The 24,929-nt window shown below is 48.2% G+C and overlaps 3 protein-coding genes and 1 long non-coding RNA gene across 13 annotated transcripts in view; 2 read left to right on the top strand and 2 right to left on the bottom strand.

Moving 5' to 3' along the window:
* TMEM71 (transmembrane protein 71) overlaps positions 1-22,269 on the top strand; it is a 33,808-nt gene extending 11,539 nt beyond the window's left edge. The window contains exons 2-8 of one of the 5 annotated variants that reach the window (XM_081205147.1): positions 4,969-5,029; positions 6,716-6,928; positions 8,589-8,752; positions 8,881-9,069; positions 10,885-10,960; positions 20,247-20,311; positions 21,102-22,269. In XM_081205147.1, the coding sequence (XP_081061273.1) occupies positions 4,969-5,029; positions 6,716-6,928; positions 8,589-8,752; positions 8,881-9,069; positions 10,885-10,960; positions 20,247-20,311; positions 21,102-21,124 (791 nt within the window). In that variant the 3' untranslated portion in view covers positions 21,125-22,269. Of the gene's footprint in view, positions 1-4,965; positions 5,030-6,715; positions 6,929-8,588; positions 8,753-8,880; positions 9,070-9,422; positions 9,890-10,884; positions 10,961-20,246; positions 20,312-21,101 lie in introns of those variants that run through there. The other 4 variants (XM_081205146.1, XM_081205150.1, XM_081205149.1 and 1 more) reach the window with 4 other exon arrangements.
* Positions 2,087-4,833, bottom strand: LOC308593004 (phospholipid scramblase 1-like). Of its 2 annotated transcripts, none has more exons than XM_081205169.1 (2): positions 4,728-4,833; positions 2,087-2,857 (listed from the first exon to the last, which is right to left on the bottom strand). In XM_081205169.1, the coding sequence occupies exon 2, from the start codon at positions 2,826-2,828 to the stop codon at positions 2,124-2,126; it is 705 nt and encodes a 234-aa protein (XP_081061295.1). In that variant the 5' UTR covers positions 2,829-2,857; positions 4,728-4,833; the 3' UTR covers positions 2,087-2,123. The 2 variants fall into 2 exon arrangements, with proteins under 2 accessions (XP_081061295.1, XP_081061294.1); XM_081205168.1 differs by lacking the exon at positions 4,728-4,833 and adding an exon at positions 3,117-3,447.
* LOC308593142 lies at positions 9,527-24,630 on the bottom strand. 2 transcript variants are annotated; one of them, XR_014010776.1, is made up of 3 exons: positions 24,553-24,630; positions 10,022-10,151; positions 9,527-9,915 (listed from the first exon to the last, which is right to left on the bottom strand). It is a non-coding gene; the product is annotated as an uncharacterized lncRNA (long non-coding RNA). The 2 variants fall into 2 exon arrangements; XR_014010777.1 differs by lacking the exon at positions 24,553-24,630 and having other exon boundaries at positions 10,022-10,872.
* The window catches only part of DNAAF11 (dynein axonemal assembly factor 11), a 40,385-nt gene continuing 39,445 nt past the window's right edge, over positions 23,990-24,929 (top strand). For 3 of the 4 annotated variants that reach the window (XM_081204804.1, XM_081204807.1, XM_081204806.1), the window contains exon 1: positions 23,990-24,065. In XM_081204804.1, coding sequence (XP_081060930.1) covers positions 24,005-24,065 — 61 coding nt within the window. In that variant the 5' untranslated portion in view covers positions 23,990-24,004. Of the gene's footprint in view, positions 24,066-24,562; positions 24,708-24,929 lie in introns of those variants that run through there. The other variant, XM_081204805.1, reaches the window with a different exon arrangement.

Below are 24,929 nucleotides of genomic sequence, written 5' to 3'. Positions count from 1 at the left end.
GCAGTAGTCCAAGCGGGAGATAACTAGAGCATGCACCACTCTGGTGAGACAGTCCGCAGGCAGGTAGGGTCTCAGCCTGCGTACCAGGTGGAGTTGGTAGACAGCTGCCCTGGACACAGAATTAACCTGCGCCTCCATCGACAGCTGTGAGTCCAAAATGACTCCCAGGCTGCGCACCTGGTCCTTTAGGGGCACAGTTACCCTATTCAGGACCAGGGAGTCCTCCACACCTGCCCGCCTCCTGTCCCCCAAAAACAGTACTTCTGTCCTGTCAGGAGTCAACCTCAATCCATTAGCCGCCATCCATCCTCCAAACGCCTCCAGGCACTCACACAGGACCTTCACCGCCTTCACTGGTTCTGATTTGAAAGAGAGGTAGAGCTGGGTATCATCTGCATATTAATGGACACCCAGTCCAAACCCCCTGATGATCTCTCCCAGCGGCTTCATATAGATGTTAAAAAGCATGGGGGAGAGGACGGAACCCTGAGGCACCCCACAAGTGAGGGCCCAAACAGTCTGAGCACTCATCCCCCACCACCACTTTCTGAACACGGCCCAGGAGGAAGGAGCGAAACCACTGTATAACAGTGTCCCCAGCTCCCAGCCCCTCCAGATGGTCCAGAAAGATGTTATGGTCGATTGTATCAAAGGCCGCTGAGAGATCCAGCAGAACTAGGAAACAACTCTCACCTTTGTCCGTAGCTCGCCGGAGATCATCAACCACTGCGACCAAGGCAGTTTCAGTCCCATGATGAGGCCTGAATCCCGATTGGAAGGGATCCAAATGGTCCGCATCCTCCAGGCGTGCCTGGAGTTGTTCAGCAAACACGCGCTCAATCACCTTGCCCAAGAATGGAAGATTTGAGACTGGGCGATAGTTGGCCATACTGGCCGGGTCTAAAGATGGTTTTTTAAGAAGCGGTTTAATGACCGCCTCTTTCAGCGGATCTAGGAATGTTCCCTCACAGAGGGAAGCATTCACCACCCCACAGAGCCCATCACCCAGCCCTTCCCAGCTTGCTATTAGCCAGGATGGGCAAGGATCAAGGAGACAGGTGGTTGGTTTCACGCGTCCAAGCATGAGTACTGTACATTGATAGCAAATAAGTCGATATTGTAATACAGTGGTACCTTGGGTTACAGACGCTTCAGGTTACAGACGCCGCTAACCCAGAAATAGTACCTCGGGTAAAGAACTTTGCTTCAGGATGAGAACAGAAATCGCGCGGTGGCAGCGGGAGGCCCCATTAGCTAAAGTGGTACCTCAGGTTCAGAACAGTTTCAGGTTAAGTTCTTAACCAGAGGTACCCCTGCAGTGGTAAGTATAATAATAGAATTAGGGAGGGGGAGAGAGTGAGCTGGAATGGAGGATTGGCTAAGAATCTGAATACGAGGGAGGAGACAGTTGAGAGTCAGTTGGGATATGAAGCAAAGTTGGCTAGATGAGTATAGGAGCAGCAGTAATACAGCAACTGCTACACTGGAAATAAAGCCACAGATAAGATACAGGGGTGTTAGCTACTATAATGCTTATGTACACAAAGTCACCATCATTTTCTTATATATGAATTTATACCCCACCTGACAGGGACTCTAGGGTGCTTCTGTGGGTTAAACCACAGAGCCTAGGACTTGCCAATCAGAAGGTTGGAGGTTCGAATCCCCGCGACGGGGTGAGCTCCCGTTGCTCGGTCCCTGCTCCTGCCAACCTAGCAGTTTGAAAGCATGTCAAAGTGCAAGTAGATAAATAGGTACCGCTCCGGCGGGAAGGTAAACGGCGTTTCCGAGCGCTGCTCTGGTTCGCCAGAAGCGGCTTAGTCATGCTGGCCACATGACCTAGAAGCTGTACACCGTCTCCCTCGGCCAATAAAGCGAGATGAGCACCGCAACCCCAGAGTCGGTCATGACTGGACCTAATGGTTAGGGGTCCCTTTACCTTTAACTTTAACAATATTCTGCCTCTATAGATGCAACAGCTGCAGCAACAATACAAAAAAAACCTGGTTTCAACAAACAAACAAAACCCTCTTGTGAGCAGGCTTAAGACTCCATCTAAGCAAAGCAAAAACAGAAGAAACCAGAGGACTTTCTCCAGGGCATTTATAAGGCGGTAGCCTGGCCTAACCCCAGACGCCCATTCTCTGCCGGCCTCCTCCCGCGGATTCAAAAAACATGAAATCCACCAGGAAGCAGGCCCCCAGCATGACAGCTTTCATTCTAACATCAAGGTCCAACGGGAACTGGACTCCAAAGTTGTCAGTATCGGTGAAGGCCTCTTTCAGAAAGCCACTCCAGTGCTTAGAAATCCTTCCAACCGCTGTCTGCTCATCCAGTGACAGCACCTCAAAATTAATATCTTGGCACAAGCTGCACACTATACAGGGCCCAGTGATTTTGAGGACATCCTGATGGAGTTCATTTTGGATAGTGAATTTAGGCAGAAAGGGGTGCCACGTCTGCTTAATATACCCCACAGGGGTGCCTGGCGGGGCATGGACTTCAAGCTCTTGCAAGCAGCAAGGGTACAAGCAGCTGGAGCACCGGAGAGGTCGCTGGAGCTCAATTACTTCCTGGCCCACGTTGTCCGTGATTTTAATTGTAAATGGCCGCAATGTTCCACAGCAGTTTCGTGTGCAGCAGTCGGTGTCCTCAATCGCCGAGTAAACCATTTGCCCCCAAGCGTTTTTTACTTCATACTTGTTGCTGGTTTCAAAGCCAATGATGATTTCCAGAAGCTCAATCTGTTGATGAATAATCATTTGATCAATCTGGCTTAAATATTCCAGTCCCGGGGGGCAGTTGGGAAGTGGAGGTGGAGCTGGCATCCAAGTTACAGGACGTGCATATCTTTGACCTGAAGAGAAGAAGAGTTTGGATTAGATATCCCGCTTTATCACTACCTGAAGGAGTCTCAAAGCGGCTAACATTCTCCTTTCCCTTCCTCCCCCACAACAAACACTCTGTGAGGTGAGTGGGGCTGAGAGACTTCAAAGAAGTGTGACTAGCCCAAGGTCACCCAACAGCTGCAAGTGGAGGAGCAAGGAAGCGAACCCAGTTCACCAGATTACGAGTCCACTGCTCTTACCCACTACACCACACTGGCTCTCACTGACCTGGGGGAGCTCCATAAGCTCCTTGAGGATGCTGGGGTGCGTTCATTAGCGGTCCTGGATAATGTGGCCCAGGGGCTTGTTGACTGTCCCATCCTGCATCGCCTGTGGTGTAGGGCCAGCTTTTCTACGAGCTTGCGGGGGAAACTGTCTTGGTGGCATTTCTGTGAGTTTGTAAACATCTGTTTCATTGGGAGCTGTGTTGTTCTCTCAATGCACTGTTTCGCAGTTACTGGGCTCAGGTTGCTGCTAAGCAAAGGGGGAATGGTTTTTTGAAGGAGGACCATTCAGATGATGTGAGCCTCCACCTGCAGACTGAAATGGTATAGCCCATACACAAGTTGAACTAAGCATCCATGGGCCTGTTGTTGAGTCACAATGGTTGCAACTGTCATTGTCCTCTTTCAATCTTTAAGCTGGACCTATGAAGCAGTGCCAAGGAACTTCTCTCTCTCTCTCTCTCTCTCTCTCTCTCTCTCTCTCTCTCTCACTCACTCTCACTCTCACGCACACACACACACACACAAATGTTTGCATCCATTATAAACATCAAGTAAACAAATAAAGGATTTGAATGAAACACTGCATGTCAAATTAAGGGTACCTGATTTCCCTCAGGCTTGCAAATGAATAACTGATTTCCCTCTAGCTAGCATGGCTACAACCATTAATCAGTAAACACTGTGTAAATGTTTGCAAAGTAATAATTTAGCACCGTAGTGTGAATCAACAATGCAATCCATCAGATGATTTGCCCATAATATGACTGTTAATCTACATTTGGCATTGCTAATTAAACTGTTTGGGTTTTGCAGAAAGCAAGCCCCACTGGCACAGGAAAGAAGTAGCTGAGAAAAATCACAACTTATTGCAAATGGAAGCTGGAGATGTATATGTGCGTGTGCATGCGTGCATTATGCCTATTTATGGATTATGTAACGCCACTCATGCAAATGGAGTTTTACAGAGTAGAAAAGAGAGGCTGAACTATAACATGATGCCCATTAATTTGCAAATAATTGTGTGGGTCAGCTTGGACCAGAAACTATTTAGGTTGCATTGCACACTTTTATACCATCCAACAAACTTATTCTATGGAACCGGTCCACCGACCCTCTTCCAGGTGCTCCTGCTTTTGGAGGTTAGGTGGATAAGTACTAGAGAAAGACCTTCTCAGTGGTGGCACCCAAATTACCCACAAGAAGCTGCCTTATATTACGTCAGACCGTTGGTCCATCTAGCTTAGTATCCTCTATTGGTTCAACTGGTGAGTCACCAGGACCCACTACTTGATTGCAACTTGATCTAAGGTGAGGCACAGCAGTAGTACTGCCACTTTGCAAATATATGGTAATAATAATAATAATAATAATAATAATAATAATAATAATAATAATAATGGTGATGTTTTGGCTAAAGGTGGGGCCCAGATATGAAAATGTTGAAGACTCTGTTGAAGACAGTGACTCTTCAGATTTTCCGATAGGTCTCCCTTTCCAGCTCCACCTGGAGATGGCAAGGATTGAACCTGGGACTTCCTGTAGATGAACCATGGCCCTACCTGTATCTACCTAACACCTCCTTTGCCATCTTTTAGGCACAAGCCATTCCTACCTTGCTCTGGATGGCTGTTGGAGTACAATCCTAAACATGCCTACTTAATCAGAAGTGACCTTCATTGAATTGACCTTGCCTTGTGAATGGTCCTTCTACCTAAATGAGAGAGGGAGATGGATAACGCATATATTTCATGTGCATAATATGTGCGAAAGGATATATGGTTTAGCTATGCATCTTGTCCCTGAGGAACAAATCACAACTGACCACTCTGCTTATCTGCTCTCTGCTTTAGCAGGTTATCCACTGCTTGAAGAGGAGCCCAGGAAGAAGGTGGCACCAGAACTCATCACACCAAGGTTACTTAAACATTTTTATATCACCAGTCTAAAACAGTACTAGAGATGGTACCCTAAATCCACATGTTTCCCCTCCTTATTTTCCCTGGGCCAGATCAAATGTCGCATTCTCCTGCTCATGGCTGCTACCAAAAAGCCATTTCTTATGATGGGATGTAATGTTTAAATGTATGCATTAGGAAAAGTAATGTTTCACTCGTGCATATGCCAGCGCTGTGCATGGGTAACATATACTACATGGCAAAAAAGCTGTCTTTTGCAGTAGTGGAGCCTGAGCTTTGCAACTTCCTCCCACAAAAATCCACCTGTTGTTGTTTAGTTGTTTAGTCATGTCCGACTCTTCGTGACCCCATGGACCAGAGCACACCAGGCACTCCTGTCTTTCACTGCCTCCCGCAGTTTGGTCAAACTCATGCTGGTAGCTTCGAGAACACTATCCAACCGTCTCATCCTCTGTCGTCCCCTTCTCCTTGTGCCCTCAATCTTTCCCAGCATCAGGGTCTTTTCCAGGGAGTCTTCTCTTCTCATGAGGTGGCCAAAGTATTGGAGCCTCAGCTTCAGGATCTGTCCTTCCTGTGAAGGACAGATGAGCAGTGAGCACTCAGGGCTGATTTCCTTAAGAATGGATAGGTTTGATCTTCTTGCAGTCCATGGGACTCTCAAGAGTCTCCTCCAGCACCATAATTCAAAAGCATCAATTCTTTGGCGATCAGCCTTCTTTATGGTCCAACTCTCATCCATACATCACTACTGGAAAAAGCATAGATTTAACTATACAGACCTTTGTCGGCAAGGTGATATCTCTGCTTTTTAAGATCTACCTAGCACCACGTAAAGACCTGGGAATTCACCCAAGTCTTGGATGTGGTAGGATGCCAGGTGGAATGCTTTTTGTGGCTGTGATTTACTTGCCTAGTTTTATGCTGTTATCTTTTATGTTATGTGTGTCTTATTGCTACCTACTTCAGAATTGTCGCTTGAAATGAAAGAGCGTGTCAGAAACATTTAAAATAAATAATAATAGATGCTATGGGGGTGGGGTATTTCTAGGTGGGTTGGACAATGTAGAACAAGTTAGAGCCACTTGATTGCTCAAGGAAGCAGGGATGAATGGGTAGCTCCACGTCTAGCCTGTGTCAATTTGGCATGTGTTTATTCCTTCTATCCTGTTTCTACATTAATACACCATTTTTTAAAACCTACATGAAAATCCACACTCATATTTTTAGCATGGTTGTCTCATTTTTTGATATATTTTATCCAAAAATGCCTGTTGTCGTGCATTCTAGTACATTTTGAACCCATAACTATTTTGCTAAATTTTGGAAAAGCATGTAGGGTAATTTCGTTTGCCCTAGGCATTATAACCCCTTGGAAATATCATGTGTATGTTGGAATGTGATTATACATGCCTTAGGATAGATACCAGATAAAAGCAAGGTCACTGGTCCATCCGGCTCAGAACTCTCCATATCAGAGGAACCTGTGACCCTCCAGATGTTGCTAAATGTTTATATATTTTCTGTATAAATAAGTAACTATAAATCTGTCCGTCGTAAATGTTCCACAAGGCTTCTTGTTGCACTAACAGCAACAGACCAACAGAACTACCCACTTGGGAACTTGCTGTCTTGTGGTCTTCTGCCAGATGTCTGAGTAACAGGATTTTTGCTATTATTGTCATAGATGCACAGATGCTTTTCTGGACCACGAGACCTCCTACGAATGTTGTTCCACCAACCCCTGCACAGGCTGTGTCTTGGCTTGTCGCCGGAGCCCTCGGCTTCTTACTAACGGCTACTACTTACTCACAGAGGACAGTTTTCTGTCCGATGAAGACGGCAACGTCACGCTGAGTCTATCCCAAACAAGTGTTACCTATAAAGAGAAATTAGTTAGGTAAATGTGACCTCGTGTATAAGTTCTATTGGAGAAGTAAGTGCCTTCCACACATTCTGCAAGACCAATGTTACTGAGTCCTGTTCAGTTATTTTCACGCACCATCTCCTTCCTTATAGGAGGCCTTCTCAAAGGAATTAACTACTATATAAACCAGCCTATGAGTTCAATGTTATGGTTTGCTACCTCTGGTAGCTTGTTGAGAATCTATATTCTCTACAAAAGTGCAGATTAGGAGTGGAGAACCTTTTTCATCCTGTGCAACTTTCACTCATAATTAGCTGTCTAGGGATCACATGCCAGTGGCGGAAGAGGCCAGAGGGACAATTGAGTGGGGCCCAGGGCAAGAGTGTGTGACTTTTACCATTGTACAACAAGCTACATTCCAGGCACACAAAAGTCAGAGGTCTCAGCTTGGATCCAGGCAAGAAAGAGATACAATCACAACTCAGTCACAATTCAATACCGGCAAAACACTTGAAGACCCAGAACAGGGGTTTGGGCTGAAGAGAAGTGGGCAACAAAGAGAAAACTGGAGGGCTGCATTTAGCCATCACATTTGAGGTTCTCCATCCATGTTACAGATTCCCAAGAGATAAATCTTGGTTCTCTGCTCTCAATCATGTTGCTGTTGATAACAATGATAATTCACCATCAGTAGGACAGTGCTTTGCAAAAGCCATTAACAATAGAGACCTCTCTGCCAAGGAGCTTACAACCTAAATTCTGGCAGGGAGCAATAATAATAGTAATAGTAATAGTAGTAGTAGTAGTAGTAGTAGTAGTAGTAGTAGTAATAATAATAATAAATTTATTATTTGTACCCCGCCCATCTGGCTGGGTTTCCTCAGCCACTCTGGGCGGATTCCAACAAAGGTTGAAAATACATTAAAATGTCACACATTAAAATCGTCCCTAAACAGGGCGGCCTTCAAATGTCTTCTAAATGTCAGGCAGTTGTTTATATCTTTGACATCTGATGAGAGGGCGTTCCACAGGGCGGGGGCCACTGACGAGAAGGCCCTCTGCCTGGTTCCCTGTAGCTTTGCTTCTCACAGTGAGGAAACAGCCAGAAGGCCCTCGGCGCTGGACCTCAGTGTCCAGGCAGAACGATGGGGGTGGAGACGCTCCTTCAGTTATACTGGGCCGTGGATGTTTAGGGCTTTAAAGGTCAGCACCAGCACTTTGAATTGTGCTCAGAAACGTACTGGGAGCCAATGTAAGTCTTTCAGACCGGTGTTATATGGTCCCGGCGGCCGTTCCCAGTCACCAGTCTAGCAGCTGCATTCTGGATTAGTTGTAGTTTCTGGGTCACCTTCAAAGGTAGCCCCACATAGAGCGCATTGCAGTAGTCCAAGCGAGAGATAACTAGAGCATGCACCACTCTGGCAAGACAGTCCGCAGGAAGGTAGGGTCTCAGCCTGCGTACCAGGTGGATCTGGTAGGCAGCTGCCCTGGATACAGAATTGAAAACAGGGAAGAAACAGTAAAGAAAGAAAGAAAGATGAGAGTAGCAGAAGAATATGCGTAAAACTTAATTATATGCAAGTTAAGTACTTTGTTTCTGTTACAGATGAGAACTTAATGGGTTAAGTGTTTCATAGGCATTTGTAGATGATCAGTTTTGTACTAATGTTCTGGTTTTATTTTTTCGTGCCAGAATATTTCGGAGAAGAAAGAGAATCCGCCGATCCCTTGCTAGTTTGTTCAGTATTGGAGCCTCTAATTCATGGTTGAAGAGCACCACTATTGACTTACCTCACGTAGAGGATGCTTGGTTTGATGGAGACATGAAGGGGGACGCCAATGAATATTATGACACTGGTGAGCATTGACTTTGGTCATGAAAGCTAGCAGCTATTCTAATAGGTATTGTACTTAAAGGAAGACCTGTGACATGGCGCAGAACATCTGGGCTTACGATATATGTTTTTCAATGGGTTTTTTTACAGGTACCATTGATGCTGCTTTCAACTGCAAAGCCCAAAGGGCAGAGAGACACAGTCTGGTACAAAAGAAGCCCTCTTCTTCGAAAGATGCAACTTGGACAAAACCAAGAAAAGAGCAGCATTATTCACCTACTTGTATCTTTCCCCCAGCAGAAGAAGAGTACTTCTATGAAAAATCTTTGGACTGTTCAAGTGAGTTAAACCCTTCTCTGTGTTATAAAGCTATCTTTTTATGATATGCCTTTCCTTGTACAAACTATCCTGGGTTTTAAGATTGGCATGGGAGGTTCTGCCTGTCGTGCCTTTGATGATTGCAGCTCGTGGGGTTGCCACATGAAACAGAACCTTCTCAGTGGTGGCACCTCAGCTGTGGAACTCTCAGTGGAAATCTGGTTGTCTCGTATGTTGGGCTCATTCTTGCAGACATTTGGTACATACTTGACATCTTGTTATCTGCCGCTTATTGCTGACCATCACAGTGTATTTTGTGCTTGTGGTTTTAGAACTGGGATTTTAACCGTTTTTTATTTGTGGTTTTTATGAAGGTTGTCAGCCACACTATGTTCTGTTGTGAGGAAGAGCAGGATAGAAGGGAAATAAATCCACAGCCCCACTTGTGATCATTAGAAAGAAAGAAAACAAGCAGAAGTTGCTAGGAAGATGCTCTTTAATTAAAGAAAGGCCCAAGAACATAATAAGAGGAGCTAAGATGAATACTTTGAATACATTCTGTAACATCTGTCATGTCGTATTTGGTGGGCTTAAAACAAAATCAGGAGGATTAAATCAGCTTAATTATGGCCTAATTCTCCACTTATGTTATTATGGCTCCAGGAATGCCTCAGAGCTCTGCAATATGTAACCTCATTTATACAAATGTTTTGGTGCACTGTTCATTCCCTATCAGTCATTCTTTACCGAGGCCTTGGCTGTACTAGGTGTTTTGTGCTGGTCAAGGTGTGATCTAGTCGGGAACAGGTCTTCTGGATTAAAGCTAGCACAGCACTGGAAATTTCTCCTTCATTCTTTCCAATCCTTCTACATCGATTAACGAGAGAAAAGGACCATTTAAACATCACCAAAGGGGGTATAACATTTAGGGGAAATGCTCACAGGCGAGGTGCAGAGTTTTAGCTGGCCTTACCTTACTTTTGGGGATGCGGGTGGCGCTGTGGGTTAAACCACAGGGCCTAGGACTTGCTGATCAGAAGGTCGGCGGTTCGAATCCCCGCGATGGGGTGAGCTCCCGTTGCTCCGTCCCTGCTCCTGCCAACCTAGCAGTTTGAAAGCACGTCAAAGTGCAAGTAGATAAATAGGTACCGCTCCGGCAGCAAGGTAAACGGCGTTTCCATGCGCTGCTTTAGTTTGCCAGAGGCTGCTTGGTCATGCTGGCCACATGACCGGAAGCTGTACGCCGGCTCCCTCGGCCTATAAAGCGAGATGAGCGCCGCAACCCCAGAGTCGGCCATGACTGGACCTAATGGGCAGGGGTCCCTTTACCTTTACCTTACTTTTGAGGTGGCCAAAAGTCTCTTCTTTCATTCTACAAATCATCTCACCAACAGCCTGTGCTCTGCAGTCTTTTTCAGGGGCCCATGCTACAGTTAAAGCCCAGGGGAAGATATAATGAAAACTCCTTGTGGAAAAATGACATTAAGGGGTGGAAGAGACCATGGCTCAATGGCAGAGCACATTTTCATAGAATCCTAAGACTGTAGAGTTGAGAGGGATCCAGACGGTTACCTAGTCCAACCCCATGCAATGCAGGAACCAGAGTTTTGGATGCAGAAGCTCCTAGGTTCAGTCTCCAGCATCTCCAGGCAAAAGGGACAGGCATCATGAGATAAGAAACACCTCTTGCCCAAGACCCTAGAAGGCTGCTACCAGTCAGAGCAGACAGCACTGGGTGGACAAATAACCTGGCCTGTGGCTTCCTGTTATCGGGAAGGTAACATTCTTGCAATAACTGTTTTTCTTTCTCTCTCTCTCTGTATGTGTTCTAAATAGAGCCTTTTACAGTAAGGCAGGACCTCTGCCCAGTTATCGTGCTCTTCATGTGTTTGATCATTTCTCTCTGCGTAAGGTAAATCTGAATGTCTTTTTATATATAGCAGCACTTTCATCTATAATGCATTCAAAGAGTTTTTCAAAGAAGCTATATAAACTGTCCTTCGGAAAATCATGTGACCAGATATGGGAGCTCAAGGGTCCTTTGGACTAGCAGCAGTCTCTAGGTTCTGTTGCACGGAAAATTCAGGCAGACTTCAAAATCAATTTGTTAAATGATACTACCTGTATAGTGTGTTGTTCTAGTTTAGGTTGAGCTTTTTTAAAAAGATCAAATACTAATGAGTTGCATATCCCAGAGGACCACCCACTTCCTATTCAGCCATTTAACAGAAGACTGATCTCCAAGGAGAGCCATTTTGATGCCCACTTACAAACTAGTGACCCAGGTGAATTTCTGGGAGAGATTTGGAGAATGCCAAGCTGGTTGTTATCTTGGCTCCTGATGTGAAAAGCCACCAGCTTAGCCTGACCTTGTTGACAGGCTCTTGAGTTCATGGCTGGAGGATGAATGAAACACATAGCTGTCATTGCTCTACATATCTCCCTGCCTGATTTAATATTAAGATGATTTGACATAGAAGGGAAATGAATTAATTATATTTGCATTGATTATTGACTATTTGATCTTTTCCTGCTTTGAGCCTTTTGATCCATCCTGTTTTATTAATATTCTATGAGGTGAGTGGGTCTCAGACACTTCAGAGAAGTGTGACTAGCCCAAGGTCATCCAGCAGCTGCATGTGGAGGAGCGGAGATGCGAACCCGGTTCCCCAGATTACAAGTCTACCGCTCCTAACCACTACACCACACTGGAGAGGTCTGTGGTGGGAATATAGTGGGAGGACACGATCTTTTTGAGTGGTGTCAGGGGTTTAGGAGCAGAGGCAAGGCCAAGGGAGGAAACAGAGAGCGAAGGGGAGGAGGCAGAAGAAAAGATGAGTGATGACGACGACCCGAGATCTCCTAGTCTTTCCAGTGAATCAGAGGATTCACAGAAAGGAGCACCAGTGGCCAGGGCAAGGGGGGAGTCTAGGGGGGCACCCCAGGAAGATAGAGCCAGAGGGGACTCAGGGGAGAGCAGTTGGAAATCGGGACCAGCGTCACCGCCAGGGAGCAGGGAAGAAGAAGGGAGCCAGGGGGCAAGCGCTGGCAGCTCACCACAGGAGGGAGGGCATGAGTCAGGAGTGGCCACACCTCCATCGGGGAGCGAAGAAACGGTTAAGAGGAAAGTGGAAGGTTGGGCGCGCGCGCCAAGTTCAAATGCAGAGGAAGGCGGCGCAGTAAGCAGCCCGGAAAGGGAACCAGGTCCTAAAGCCCGGCGCAAGGAGGCAGGAGGGTCCGGGTCAGCGTCAGAAGAATCCAGGAAGGAAGAAACCCCGGGGGGTAGAGGGACCCAGAGGAGGACAGTCAGGCGGAAAAGGTGGAGCAGGGCTAGGATATTAAGTTGGTGCACAAGGGGCGGAGACTCAGACGGAGCTTCGCCGATCTAGCTACTAGACGTAGAGTTGCGCGCAGCAGCCTGAGAATGGAAACTGCAATTCAATAAAGACTTTTACTTAATGATCGCTGGCTAGCGTGATCCTCTGTGAGCTAGGATCTTCAAGCAGCTCTGACAGTAAGCTCCGTCCCACTCAATTGTGGGCATCTACAACCTCGAGGAGGGGAGAGAAGCAGGTGCCCACTAGCGAGCTCACGAACGGCAGACGACATGACGGCTGAGCAGCAGATAGAGGAACTCAGAAAAGCAGTGGCACAACTGAATGCCGAGGCTCTCGCATCCAGGAAGAGAGAGGAGGAGGCAGCTGCCGCCTGCAGGGATCTCCAGGTCAGGTTAGACGTGCTGACAAAGCAGACACCCCGGCAGGAGGGAATTGGGTTGGCGAGACGAACAGGCGGGCTGGTCTCTCAGTTCGATGGGAACCTGCAACAGTATCCCAACTTTAGAGCAGACGTACTGTGCGCACTGCAACTGCTGCATAAAGACTTTAGAGATGAGCAAGAGAGAGTGGGATTCATCATGTCTCATTTGCATGGGGATGCTAAAGCATGGCTACGCAATTTATGGAGAGATAAGGATCCGGCGCTCCAGAATGCAGATGCCTTTATTAAAGCGATGGATGGGTGTTTTTTATCAAGCATTGACGTGGATCTTGCCCGGAAGGAGGTGCATGGGCTAAGACAAGGGAGGGCCAGCGTCAGGCAGTACCATGCCCGCTTTTTCGCCTTGGTCAGTGCCCTGGAATGGGACAGAGATTCGGCCCCTGTAAGAGACCTCTTTTGGGAGGGGTTGCACAGCTCGATTAAAGATGAGATCGCGAGGGGGGAGAGACCCCGAACCACCCAGGAGGTCGTTCAGAGGGCACTGGCAGTGGGGGTGAGGCTGGAAGAACGCCCGTGGAGCAGGGACGAAGGGCGTGGAGGGCGCGAACCAGCCAGGGGCCCCTCCTTCCTTCCCAGAGAAGCAGCGCGGGCGCAATCCACGCCTCCGCCAGGAGGAGGAGCCGAACCTATGGAGGTTGGAGGTGCAAGGGCTCAGTCAGCAACCAGAGCCCTAGCACCGGCAGCAGTGAAAGCGAAGCCTCCTAGAGGAAACAGGAAGTGTTACGTCTGTGAGGAGCCAGGGCATATGGCGAAAGAGTGTCCCCAGAGGCTCCACAAGCTCACTGCAGCCTCGGCAATGGTGACTGCAGCAACGCAGCAAGGAGGAACACAGCAGGGAAACGAAGCAGTCTGGCTGGAGGAAGAGGCCCTGGGGCCCAGCCAGACGTGTTAGTGCCGCAGTCCCCAGAGATTTTACAGCCCGTGAACCCCCTCCCGCCCAAACCAGTGGTGAGGCTCACCGCATCTCTCCAGCTGCCCAATGGAATCACCATGGACGTGCCCATCACAGTGGACTCGGGCAGCAACGCGGACTTTATAGGGCAGGACTTTGTCGACAAGCACGCTATACAGTTGCTGCCGGCCACACTGCCCCTGCAGGTTGTCACGGTGGATGGCAGGGAGTTGCTAGGGGGGCAAGTGGTGAAGCAGACGCCGCCAATGGCGATGCGACTTGGGAATCACAAAGAAATCATCAGCTTCAATGTCACTCAACTATCGGATACGCCCATTGTATTGGGAATGAGTTGGCTGGACAAGCACAGCCCAACGCTGGCTTGGTACCAGAGGCAGCTGGTCTTCGGCTCTTCCTTTTGTGCTGAACACTGCATCGTGCACCGGCAGGAAGGAGAGGAAGAGGAGTCACAGCTGCTGCTAGGCACGCTGCAAGCGATTCCCCACAAGTACGCAGAATTTTTGGAAGTTTTCTGCGAGAAGGAGGCGGACAGGCTACCCCCTCACAGACCATATGACTGCAAAATTGACCTGCTGCCGGGGGCGGCGCTGCCTAAAGGGAAACTGTATTCCATGTCGGAGGACGAGCTGCAGGAACTCAAAGAGTTCATCGATCATAATTTGGAGCGCGGTTTCATCCGAGAGTCCAAGGCAGCGGGGGGCAGTCCTGTATTCTTTGTTAAAAAGCGAGACACGCCCCAAAAAAGACTGGTCGTGGACTATCGCATTTTAAACAGTGTGACCAAGCCGTCGGACTTCCCCATGCCCCGAATCGACGACCTCCTGGCGAAGGTGCGGAAGGGAAAAGTGTTCACCAAATTAGACCTGCGAGGGGCGTACAACCTCATTCGCATGCGGGAGGGAGATGAGTGGAAGACGGCCATGTTCACGCCACTGGGTACCTACGAATACAGAGTTATGCCTTTTGGACTGCAAAATGGCTCCCACATTTTTCAAGCTTTCATGCATCACGTGTTGGCGGGACTTCTCTACAAGACGTGCGTCTGTTTCTTAGATGACATCCTGATCTTTTCGGAATCGCAGCAGGAGCATGACAGGCACGTCAAGGAAGTGCTGACCAGACTAAAGCAACATAGGCTCTACGCCAAGCTGGAGAAGTGCCAATTCGACGTGACGGAGGTGGATTTTCTGGGCTACAAGTTGTCTGACAAGGGGCTCGCCATGGACAGCGCCAAGGTTCGAGCGGTATTGGACTGGAAGAGCCCACGCAACCGGAAAGAGGTCCAAAGGTTTGTCGGCTTTGCGAACTTCTATCGCAAGTTTATCAAGGGCTTCGCTATGCAGACAGCGGCCATCACAGACACGCTTAGCTCCAAGAAAAAGAAGTTCGTTTGGACAGAGGAGGCGGAGCAGTCCTTTCAGGCACTCAAGCGTCTCTTCGCGTCGGAAGAGCAGCTGCTTCACGTCAACCCCAGCAGGCCGATGAGGGTGGAGACAGACGCCTCGGACAGAGCCGTGGGGGCGGTCCTGCTGCAAAAGGACCAGCAGGGGGTGTGGCGACCGGGAGCGTTTTACTCCAGGAAGCTCAGCAAGTCCGAGCAGAACTACACCATCTGGGACAGGGAGTTGCTGGCCATTCATGCAGCGTTCAAAGCGTGGAGGCACTTCCTGATCGGCGCCAAGCACACGGTGCAGGTTTGCACGGACCACAAGAATCTGGAGCACTGGCGCACGGCACAGTTCCTAAACCAGAGGCAGATACGCTGGGCTGAGTTTTTTGCGAACTTCGACTTCCGCATAGAGTATGTCCCGGGGGACACTAACATCATGGCGGACGCCCTCTCCCGTAAGCCACAGTATCTGGAGGACGCAACGCCAGCGGCAGCCATGCACATCTTCACACCAACAGTATGGGCGTGCGCCGCGGCCACCGTGGACCTGGAGGCGGTGCGACGAGCGTTGCAGGATGACTCCTTCGCGCAAGCAAAGATGGCAAAGGTGCAGAGGGGCAAGGCTGTGGCCGACGGTTTCCAGCTACGAGATGGATTGCTCATCCGTAAAGGGGCCATCTACGTGCCGGGAGACGACCTTCGCGCCAAGGTGCTGCAGCAGCTGCACGACGCGCCCACGGCCGGGCACTTTGGCAAGGAGAAGACGGTGGAATTAGTAGCCAGGGATTTCTGGTGGCCTGGAATGAGAGGGGAGGTCGCAGACTACGTGGCGAGGTGTGACACCTGCCAGAGGGCCAAACCAGTGCACAGACCGCCGGCCGGACTGTTGGAACCGCTGCAAACTCCGGTCGAACCTTGGGAAAGGGTGGCTCTGGACTTTGTCACAGATCTGCCCAGCTCGAGGGGCAAGACGGCAGTGCTGGTGGTGGTGGACCTGTTTTCCAAGATGGCCCATTTCATTCCGTGTGCTAAGGTGGCCACGGCGGAGCAAACCGCCAAACTGTTCATAGACCACGTGTTCAAGGTTCACGGTCTGCCACGGTCTATTCTCTCCGACCGCGGGCGGCAGTTCATCTCGAATTTCTGGCAGAAGCTGATGGGCTTCCTAAACGTCAAGATCAATCTGGCGTCGGCGAGACACCCGCAGACCAACGGGCAAGCGGAGCGGGTCAATGCCATCATGCAGCAGTACCTGAGATGCTATGCGAATCAACAGCCTGCGACGTGGGTGGATTACCTGCCGCTTGCCGAGTTCGCCTACAACAACACGAAGCACGTGTCCACGGGGGTCACGCCGTTCTTCGCCAACAACGGGAGGCACCCCAGAACCTTCCCGGGACTGGAAAGAATGGGGGAGGGGGAGCCGCAGACGGCAGATGCGTTCGCGTCGGAGCTGCAGGAAGTCCACGATCAGCTGAGGCGCCACCTGGAGCTGGCCAAACACGCATACAAGGTACAAGCGGACAGACACAGAAGGGTTGGCGAAGAGATCCACGTGGGAGACTGGGTCTGGTTAGCAGCCCACGCAGTGCCGGCCAGGTCGTTGGCCAAGAAGAAACTAGGGCATAAACAACTGGGGCCCTACCAAGTCGAAGAGCAGGTCAACCCGGTAGCTTTCAGACTGGCACTTCCGGAGGGTTCCAGAATGCATCCGGTGTTCCACAGATCGGTGCTCACTCCCTACAAGGCACCGCACAGGTTCCAGGAACCCGGAACGGCGCCGAGTCCGGTCAGAGACAGAACAGGGCACGCGGGAGTGGCACGGAAGGAGCGCATCAACGAAGTCACGGAGATTTTGGACTCCAGATGGGGGGAAGAGGGGGTAGAATACTTTCTCGCCAAGGAGGGCACCCCGGCCAGTGCGAACAGCTGGGTGCCGGGCTACGCCTTGGACGAACCTCTGCTCAAAGACGAGTTTCATGCCCTCTTCCCACATAGACCTATGCCAGCAGACTTTTTCGACGACTGGCTTTTCACGCCCACGCTTTCGGCCAGCACTTTCCGGGGGTTCGACTCGGAAGAGGACCCGACACAAGACGTCCGTTCCCCGGAGGGGTCACCCTCGGGATCTGCATCAGAACCCTCGTATTGGTGGGACGATAGACCAGAGGAGCAGTTCCGCAGAAGGTGGCTGGAAGGCCCAGGACGAGCAACGCCGCCAGGAGGAAGTGAGGGAGAAACGGACATGGACGTTTTCGGGGACGACCCTGGTTTCGAGCACGGCGGCACAGAGATGGAAGCGGAGGTGACCGTCGTCGACGAGAGCAGGGAGGAAGACCCGCGAGACTTCAGATGGAGGCCCGCCACGGGAAGCGAACGATATCCGACGTTCGTCCCTTTGCAACAGCAGCACCCAGCTCCAGCACCGGAAGGAGGGGAGGGGGGAATGGGGGGCTTCGAGGGGGGGATGGATGTCAGGGGTTTAGGAGCAGAGGCAAGGCCAAGGGAGGAAACAGAGAGCGAAGGGGAGGAGGCAGAAGAAAAGATGAGTGATGACGACGACCCGAGATCTCCTAGTCTTTCCAGTGAATCAGAGGATTCACAGAAAGGAGCACCAGTGGCCAGGGCAAGGGGGGAGTCTAGGGGGGCACCCCAGGAAGATAGAGCCAGAGGGGACTCAGGGGAGAGCAGTTGGAAATCGGGACCAGCGTCACCGCCAGGGAGCAGGGAAGAAGAAGGGAGCCAGGGGGCAAGCGCTGGCAGCTCACCACAGGAGGGAGGGCATGAGTCAGGAGTGGCCACACCTCCATCGGGGAGCGAAGAAACGGTTAAGAGGAAAGTGGAAGGTTGGGCGCGCGCGCCAAGTTCAAATGCAGAGGAAGGCGGCGCAGTAAGCAGCCCGGAAAGGGAACCAGGTCCTAAAGCCCGGCGCAAGGAGGCAGGAGGGTCCGGGTCAGCGTCAGAAGAATCCAGGAAGGAAGAAACCCCGGGGGGTAGAGGGACCCAGAGGAGGACAGTCAGGCGGAAAAGGTGGAGCAGGGCTAGGATATTAAGTTGGTGCACAAGGGGCGGAGACTCAGACGGAGCTTCGCCGATCTAGCTACTAGACGTAGAGTTGCGCGCAGCAGCCTGAGAATGGAAACTGCAATTCAATAAAGACTTTTACTTAATGATCGCTGGCTAGCGTGATCCTCTGTGAGCTAGGATCTTCAAGCAGCTCTGACAAGTGGGTTTAAACTTAAGTGAACTGGATGAAACTGGAAGAGGCCTCTGGGTAGGGAAAGGACTCAGCCGTAGAGAAGCTGTGGTTTCCTTTAACAGAGACTCCTCATTCTGTAAGTACTTCATAAACTTTACCTTATGTATAGGGACATCCTGGATTCTGAAAGTTATTAATATAAGGACAACACACTAGGGAATTGCTATCTCTCGGGTAGGAGATCTCTGCCTCTGACAATGTGCGAGCCTTTGGGGGGCATCTCAAATTGGATTGTTGTCATATACAATAAGCCCACATCTTACGCAAAGATGCATTCTGGGGGATCACACCTAAGGGCAAAATTGTGTATAGTCAAAACACATTGTGTGCAATAGCAGGTAGGATTGAGAAAGTCTTTTTTCCTTGGACGCCTGCCCCCATTCCTCCTTTTTAATTTTTCTATTTATTTATTTTTTGCCAAGTGATTAAAGCTGAACACAAGTTAAATGCACATAAATTGTGGGCTTAGTGTAATACCAAAGTAAATGGTGGTGTGAATAAGGTAGGCTTGCAGGGTCCCAGGCTCACATCCAAATAGGGTTTGAGGTCAAAACTGTTTTGAATGTCAAGAAAAGCATATGGAGAATTCATTTGAATTTGGGCAGTTCCTTACCTCATGAACAAATAGTCCCCATACAATCTTACTTTAATTTATAGTCCATTCTAATTAATTGCACTGTAGCTTAAATTTGAATTTTAGCAATGTTGTACTGCTTAGAAGCCGCCTGGGCAATACGGGTTGGATCCAATACCATCAATTGCATGAAGTGTTCAGGACAGATAAGAAAAAAGGTTTCTCAAACGAACCTTCATAATTAGTAAAAGTGTTATTACAAAACAAAACCAAGGTAATACCAAAAATGTATGATACATTATTCGAGTGGTAGGTCAAAGACGAACAGGTCAAGGAGGTAATGATCAAATGGGCTGTAGATATTGGGAAAACCATTAACTTAACAGCATGGGAAGAACTATGGAGAAAGAATTGGAAATTTACAGCCTGTGAAGTATTGAGGGGAAACCTAATCAAGATGTTTTATAGATGGTACTTAACACCTACCAAAATAGCTAGAATGTATAAGACAAAAACAAATCTGTGCTGGAGGTGTGGTAAAACAGAGGGGACACTTATACATGTTTGGTGGACCTGTGAAAAAATCCAAAGCTTCTGGAACGCAGTATATGAAGAGCTTAAAAAAAGTTTAAGTATAACTTTATGAAAAATACAGAAGCTTTTCTACTAGGGATAACGAACACAGGAATAGCAAGAGAAGATCAGAAAATATTCCTCTATGCCACAGGAGCAGAAAGGATTGCTAAAAACTGGAAAAAAGAAACTGCCAAAAAAAAAGGAATGGCAAGATAAACTGTTAGAGTATATTGAACTGGCTAGATTAACAGAGGCAATTAGAGATCACACTAGACAAGAGTTTCAAAAAACATGGGGAAAATGCAGAGAATACTTCACAAAACAGTGCCCTAAAATACATACCTGGACTTGTTTCGATTAATGTCTGCAGGATACGTTGTGGATATTTAAGTTATAATTAGAAAAATCTTAATAATTATTCATAAAGGAAACAGTTTATAAGAAGTAAATTAGGAGGCCAGATACAGGATAAAGGAAATCTTTTATTTGGTTGTTTGTATTGTTGTATGTTATGCTCAGCGTATATTATGTTCACGTTTAATGAGGGTGGATTTGTGTATTGGGAGGGTTTATGTTATGTTGTAAATAAAATTCCAATAAAAATTAAAAAGGGGGGGAGGAAAGAAGCCGCCTGGGCATTTAACCGGAATATAAACAAATAAATAATGCTTAAGATGTTGACTTGCGTTGATTCTTGTTGTTTCAGATTCTTTCTGGGAGGACTGTTTACAACTCTGCTGAGCTTCTTGCTGTTGATCATCATTTTAATTTGTAAGCAAAAAATAAATGTTTATCCTTGCTACATGTCAGATGATTCCTACATTGCAGGGGGTTGGACTAGATGACCCTTGGGGTCCCTTCTAACTCTACAATTCTGTGATTTGTGGGATTGAGGGTTCACCCAGACTTCCTTTTCTCCACGTTTCTAGACACAGGGCCAGGCTTTAAAGCTTTGTACCTGAGCGGTTTTCTTTTTGTCCTGGCGCTTTCCCCAATAAAACCCACATTTTACCGCTGAATTGGAGCAAATGGTGAAGGGCTTCCCCATGGACTGCCATTTGCCATTCAGTAGTAAAATGTGGGTTTTCTCAGGGAAAACTCTTGGACAATAAACAAACACATTGCTTCGGTATGGAGCTTTAAAGCGCAGACCCACACCTGGAAAGTGTGGCACAAAAGTCTGCATGAGTCCTGACTTGAGGTACCTAATTCTTCTGAAAACAAGTGTGTGCTGTGCCCAGTAAGCAATCATCATAACCATCTATAATTTATTTATTAATAAAACACCAAAAGTTAGAATATGTTTATGAACTTATTTTGCAGTGCTATTCCATACCTATTTCACTGCTAATTTGGACTTCATAATAATTTCTTAACCAAGACATAAAACTTCTCTAATCAAATTTAACAAGATGCTTATTACCATCAACTTACAGACTGCTGCATGGCTAGGAATCAACATGCCTAAAAGATTGTGCCTTAAGTAATACTGACAAATGTGAGAATGTTAGATGGTTTTCAGCTGTGTAATACTTGTCATTCTTTCCCCTTCTTCTCTCAGGTTCACTGGCACTTTTGTACTAGTCCCTTCATGGGACCACCTGTCAGTTCATGTGATCTACGGAGAATAATCATCCTTTCCCTTCAGAATCTTATTTGTTTCCACATTCTTCTGGAATCCTTGCCTAGCTACCTGTAGGAACATCTGCAATGGTTTTGTTTTGTTTTTTTAAACCACGTGCCTTCAAGCTACACCAGGGACACAGATGAAAAAGCATTTTGAGGAATGAGGATTCTGAGAGCATTTCACGATTTTCATGATTTAGGAACTGGTGGAAACCCAAGCTGGGACAGGACATTGGGTTGGCAATTAAGGTAAAGGTAAAGGACCGCTGGACGGTTAAGTCCAGTCAAAGGCAACTATGGGGTGCGGCGCTCATCTCACTTACCTTGGCAGTTATAACACATGAGCCAATATGCACCCTCTTTGCTGATTAAACTGCTAATCCCAGAAAGGATGGAGTGCTAGCAAACTAGCCTCATCCTATAGCTATGTGTGCATTGCATGGGAAAGACAGTCAGTGGTAGGCAAATGACCCTTAAGAAATGCTTGCCCACTATTTCTGTCGTTCTTGTTGGGGAACCCAGAGAGGCTTACCCATACAACACAGTTTGAAAACTGCTGCCCTCCCTTAATCCAGTGCGGGTCTGTTTGTTCACTTATTTTTCCAGTTTATCAGACGACAGGATACATCCAAACTAATTTTATGAAAGGTTCATGTTTGATTACCTGCATCCAGTTTTCCAAACTGGGTTGGGAGTGGCTATGGGGAAACTCAAGTTCAGACTTCCCACTCAGGTCTGGAGGGTCTAGACGTACCATTGTCTCTCTCAGAATATGCCTACCTTACAGGGCTGTGAGGATAAAGCACCACTCTGAGTTACTTGGAGGAAAGGCAGGCTGTAAATAACTCAGTAAATTAGAATAAATGATGTCTTGCATTCAGTCTAGCTGTGCCACTCCTATTCCCTGCACTATAAATTTCTTGGTCAAGAAAAGTTCAGGATTTTTGTATCATTTGTGCACCTTTCTTACTTGTAATACTGTAAACTACAATAAAAGCAAATCGCCACATTTTAGTGATACTTATCAAGGCACCTAATCCTGAAACCTGCACTGTACTTGTTTTTTAACACATATTTTACAATAAAGTTTTTTATGCACATTAGTGCAATTATCATTATTTTTATGTTGCGGATACACGTTATTTTGAAATCTGAAGTATGCATTTGGGAAGAAAGAAATTGCTTGGTTCCAAGTTTGTGGGGCAACACAGAGCACTACACATTCAACTTGGTGTGCAAAATTGTGGCAGGCAAAAAGGTTGCATATGCAACCATCTACCTGTCCATCTGCTTTTCCCCATCTTCCATTATCCTATTACTCGTCTGCAGTGGGACCATAGCTCAGAGGCAGAACACATCCTTTGAGCCCTCAGGTTCGATCCTTGGCAAACACCAGTCCAAAAGCAGTCCCAGGGAGTAAGCGCTAGGAAGGTATCCCTGCAAAAGACAATGAGGAAGTGTTCCCTGCCAGACAGATGCTAATGACTAGTGCACATAGCTACTAACTGTTCCCTTTTTTAAAGGGAAATTTCCTTATTCTGAATAGGATTCCTCGCAAGAAAAGGGAAAAGTTGACAGCTATGCTAGTGCACTGTATTTTTGTACTTTCAGTGTTTCCAGGCTGTGACGCTTTATGGTTTACATTTTCGGTTCTTTGTTTTCTTTGTGTTATGCTTGCACTTTTTGTTTTGTTCACACACACACACACACACACACAGAGAGAAAGCATTGTAGAAGTTAGACCGATTCTCTATAAAGTGCATCTTGAGCCACCAGATGGTGCAATTTTACAGCTGAGTTTGTTGTCTTTCCTGCAGGTATCCTCCATGTGAACCCAAAAGCGCTAATCCCTTCCCTCTCTGCCACAACTGCCCCTTAATAGAGGTATGCTGCTTCTGGACCTGCTGCCATGGCCAATAAGCCATAAAAGTCCCGAGGGCCCTGAATCAGTCTAATCTCAGGAACATTTTAAAGCTGTGACTATGGGCAGTGAGTTCCATAGGTTTAATTAAGTCCAAGGAGTTCCATGTATGGGTGAAGAGCAACCTAGAAACTGAATAAAAAAATAAAATAAATTTGCACAGCTTCAGGCCCCAGCGAAAATGTTCCTCTTCAACCAGGCCTTCTGTTGATCAACATCCTATGTCCTTTTAATTGCGCGCATGTGTGTTACTGGCTTGTTTTTAATTACGCATTTCGTGTTTTTGTTTTGCATTTTCATGCTGTGAAATTCCTCCTTGAGATCTTTGGGTGAAGGGGTGGTATACAAATTTGTCAAACAACACTTGTTGTTTAGTCGTGTCCGACTCTTTGTGACCCCATGGACCAGAGCACGCCAGGCCTTCCAGTCTTCCACTGCCTCCCGCAGTTTGGTCAAACTCATGTTGGTACCTTCGAGAACACTGTCCAACCATCTCGTCCTCTGTCGTCCCCTTCTCCTTGTGCCCTCCATCTTTCCCAACATCAGGGGCTTTTCCAGGGAATCTTCTCTTCTCATGAGGTGGCCAAAGTCTTGGAGCCTCAGCTTCAGGATCTGTCCTTCCAGTGAGCACTCAGGGCTGGTTTCCTTAAGAATGGAGAGGTTTGATCTTTTTGCAGTCCATGGGACTCTCAAGAGTCTCCTCCAGCTCCATAATTCAAAAGCATCAATTCTTCGGCGATCAACCTTCTTTATGGTCCAGCTCTCACTTCCATATATTACTGGGAAAACCAGTACGGACCTTTGTTGGCAAGGTGATGTCTCTGCTTTTTAAGATGCTGTCTAGGTTTGTCATTGCTTTTCTCCCAAGAAGCAGGCGTCTACTTCCCTTTTAAAGCCACAGCGGGGCGTTGTTTAGCATGCCTTACAACCCAAGCGAAGCCATTTTCGAGATTAAAATGCTTATTTCGCGAAGCGCAGGTGAGCTCGTGGCTTGATCCACGCCGCATTCGTGTTGCTCTATAATGTTGGCGTTATCCATTGTTTTTAAAGCCGCTTTGAGATTCATCCGGCACAGAAATACCGGCAACGTGGGAGGGCTGTTCCCGCCGCGGGGGCAGTAAATTGGGGACGCAAAAGGGAAGAGATTCTTCCCGCCAAAGGGGTGCGAACCCAACCTAGTGCTGTCCTACACTTCCGGCACAAAACCGAACTGCTCCCCCTTTTTAACCCTCTCCCCAAGTCCAGATAGCGAGCTCGGGGCCGGCTAGGCATTTCGTTGGCTTACAATGCACCCCCCCCCGCCCCTGCCGTTTTGTCTGTGGGTTCGTGTTGCTGGGAATCAGCTCTGGATCCTTAGAACACAAGCGTGGTCAAAACCCCAGCGAGAGAAGCCACTCGGCGACGTCCGGTTCGGTGCCGGAATTGTACGAGGAGAGTTCTATTTCCCCGCCCCCTAAGCCCTCACCTCTTTAGCCGCCGCGAGGAAAGACGAACGTAATATAAACCGCCGGGTAGGCCCCGCCTCCTGCGCTCGGTTGCCATGGCGACGGCGTCGGCCGTGAGGTGAAGGCCGCCGCCGCCGAAGCAAAGCGAAGGCCCCGCGAGCGGCCATGGGGCGCAGTGAGTCCCGCTTTCCTCGCGTCTTCGCCGGCGGGGTGGGGGGGGGTGCGAACCGCTCGACGCCGAGCCTGAGGGAAAAATGGGGCGGAGGGTGTGGGTTTTTTGGGGGGGGGGAGGGAGAAACCCCGGAACCGGTTTTCCCTGAGAGAACAACAGGGGGCCTTGCGGTGCCTTCAGAGCAGGACCGCGCCGTGCATTTCGAACGCGGCCAGCCGTCGTTTG

Source organism: Podarcis bocagei (genome assembly GCF_964188305.1).
Source record: "Podarcis bocagei genome assembly, chromosome: 8".
NCBI lineage: Eukaryota > Metazoa > Chordata > Lepidosauria > Squamata > Lacertidae > Podarcis > Podarcis bocagei.
Note: the sequence above shows the minus strand (reverse complement) of the source record. Positions and strands in the feature narration are given on the sequence as shown.

Excerpts from the sequence above, each read along its gene's own strand:
- LOC308593004 (XM_081205168.1), bottom strand. The coding sequence starts at position 3,162 with ATGAACGCACCCCAGCATCCTCAAGGAGCTTATGGAGCTCCCCCAG. Across the intron at positions 2,858-3,116 it reads AGCTTATGGAGCTCCCCCAG|GTCAAAGATATGCACGTCCT; the intron begins GTCAGTGAGAGC and ends TCTTCTCTTCAG.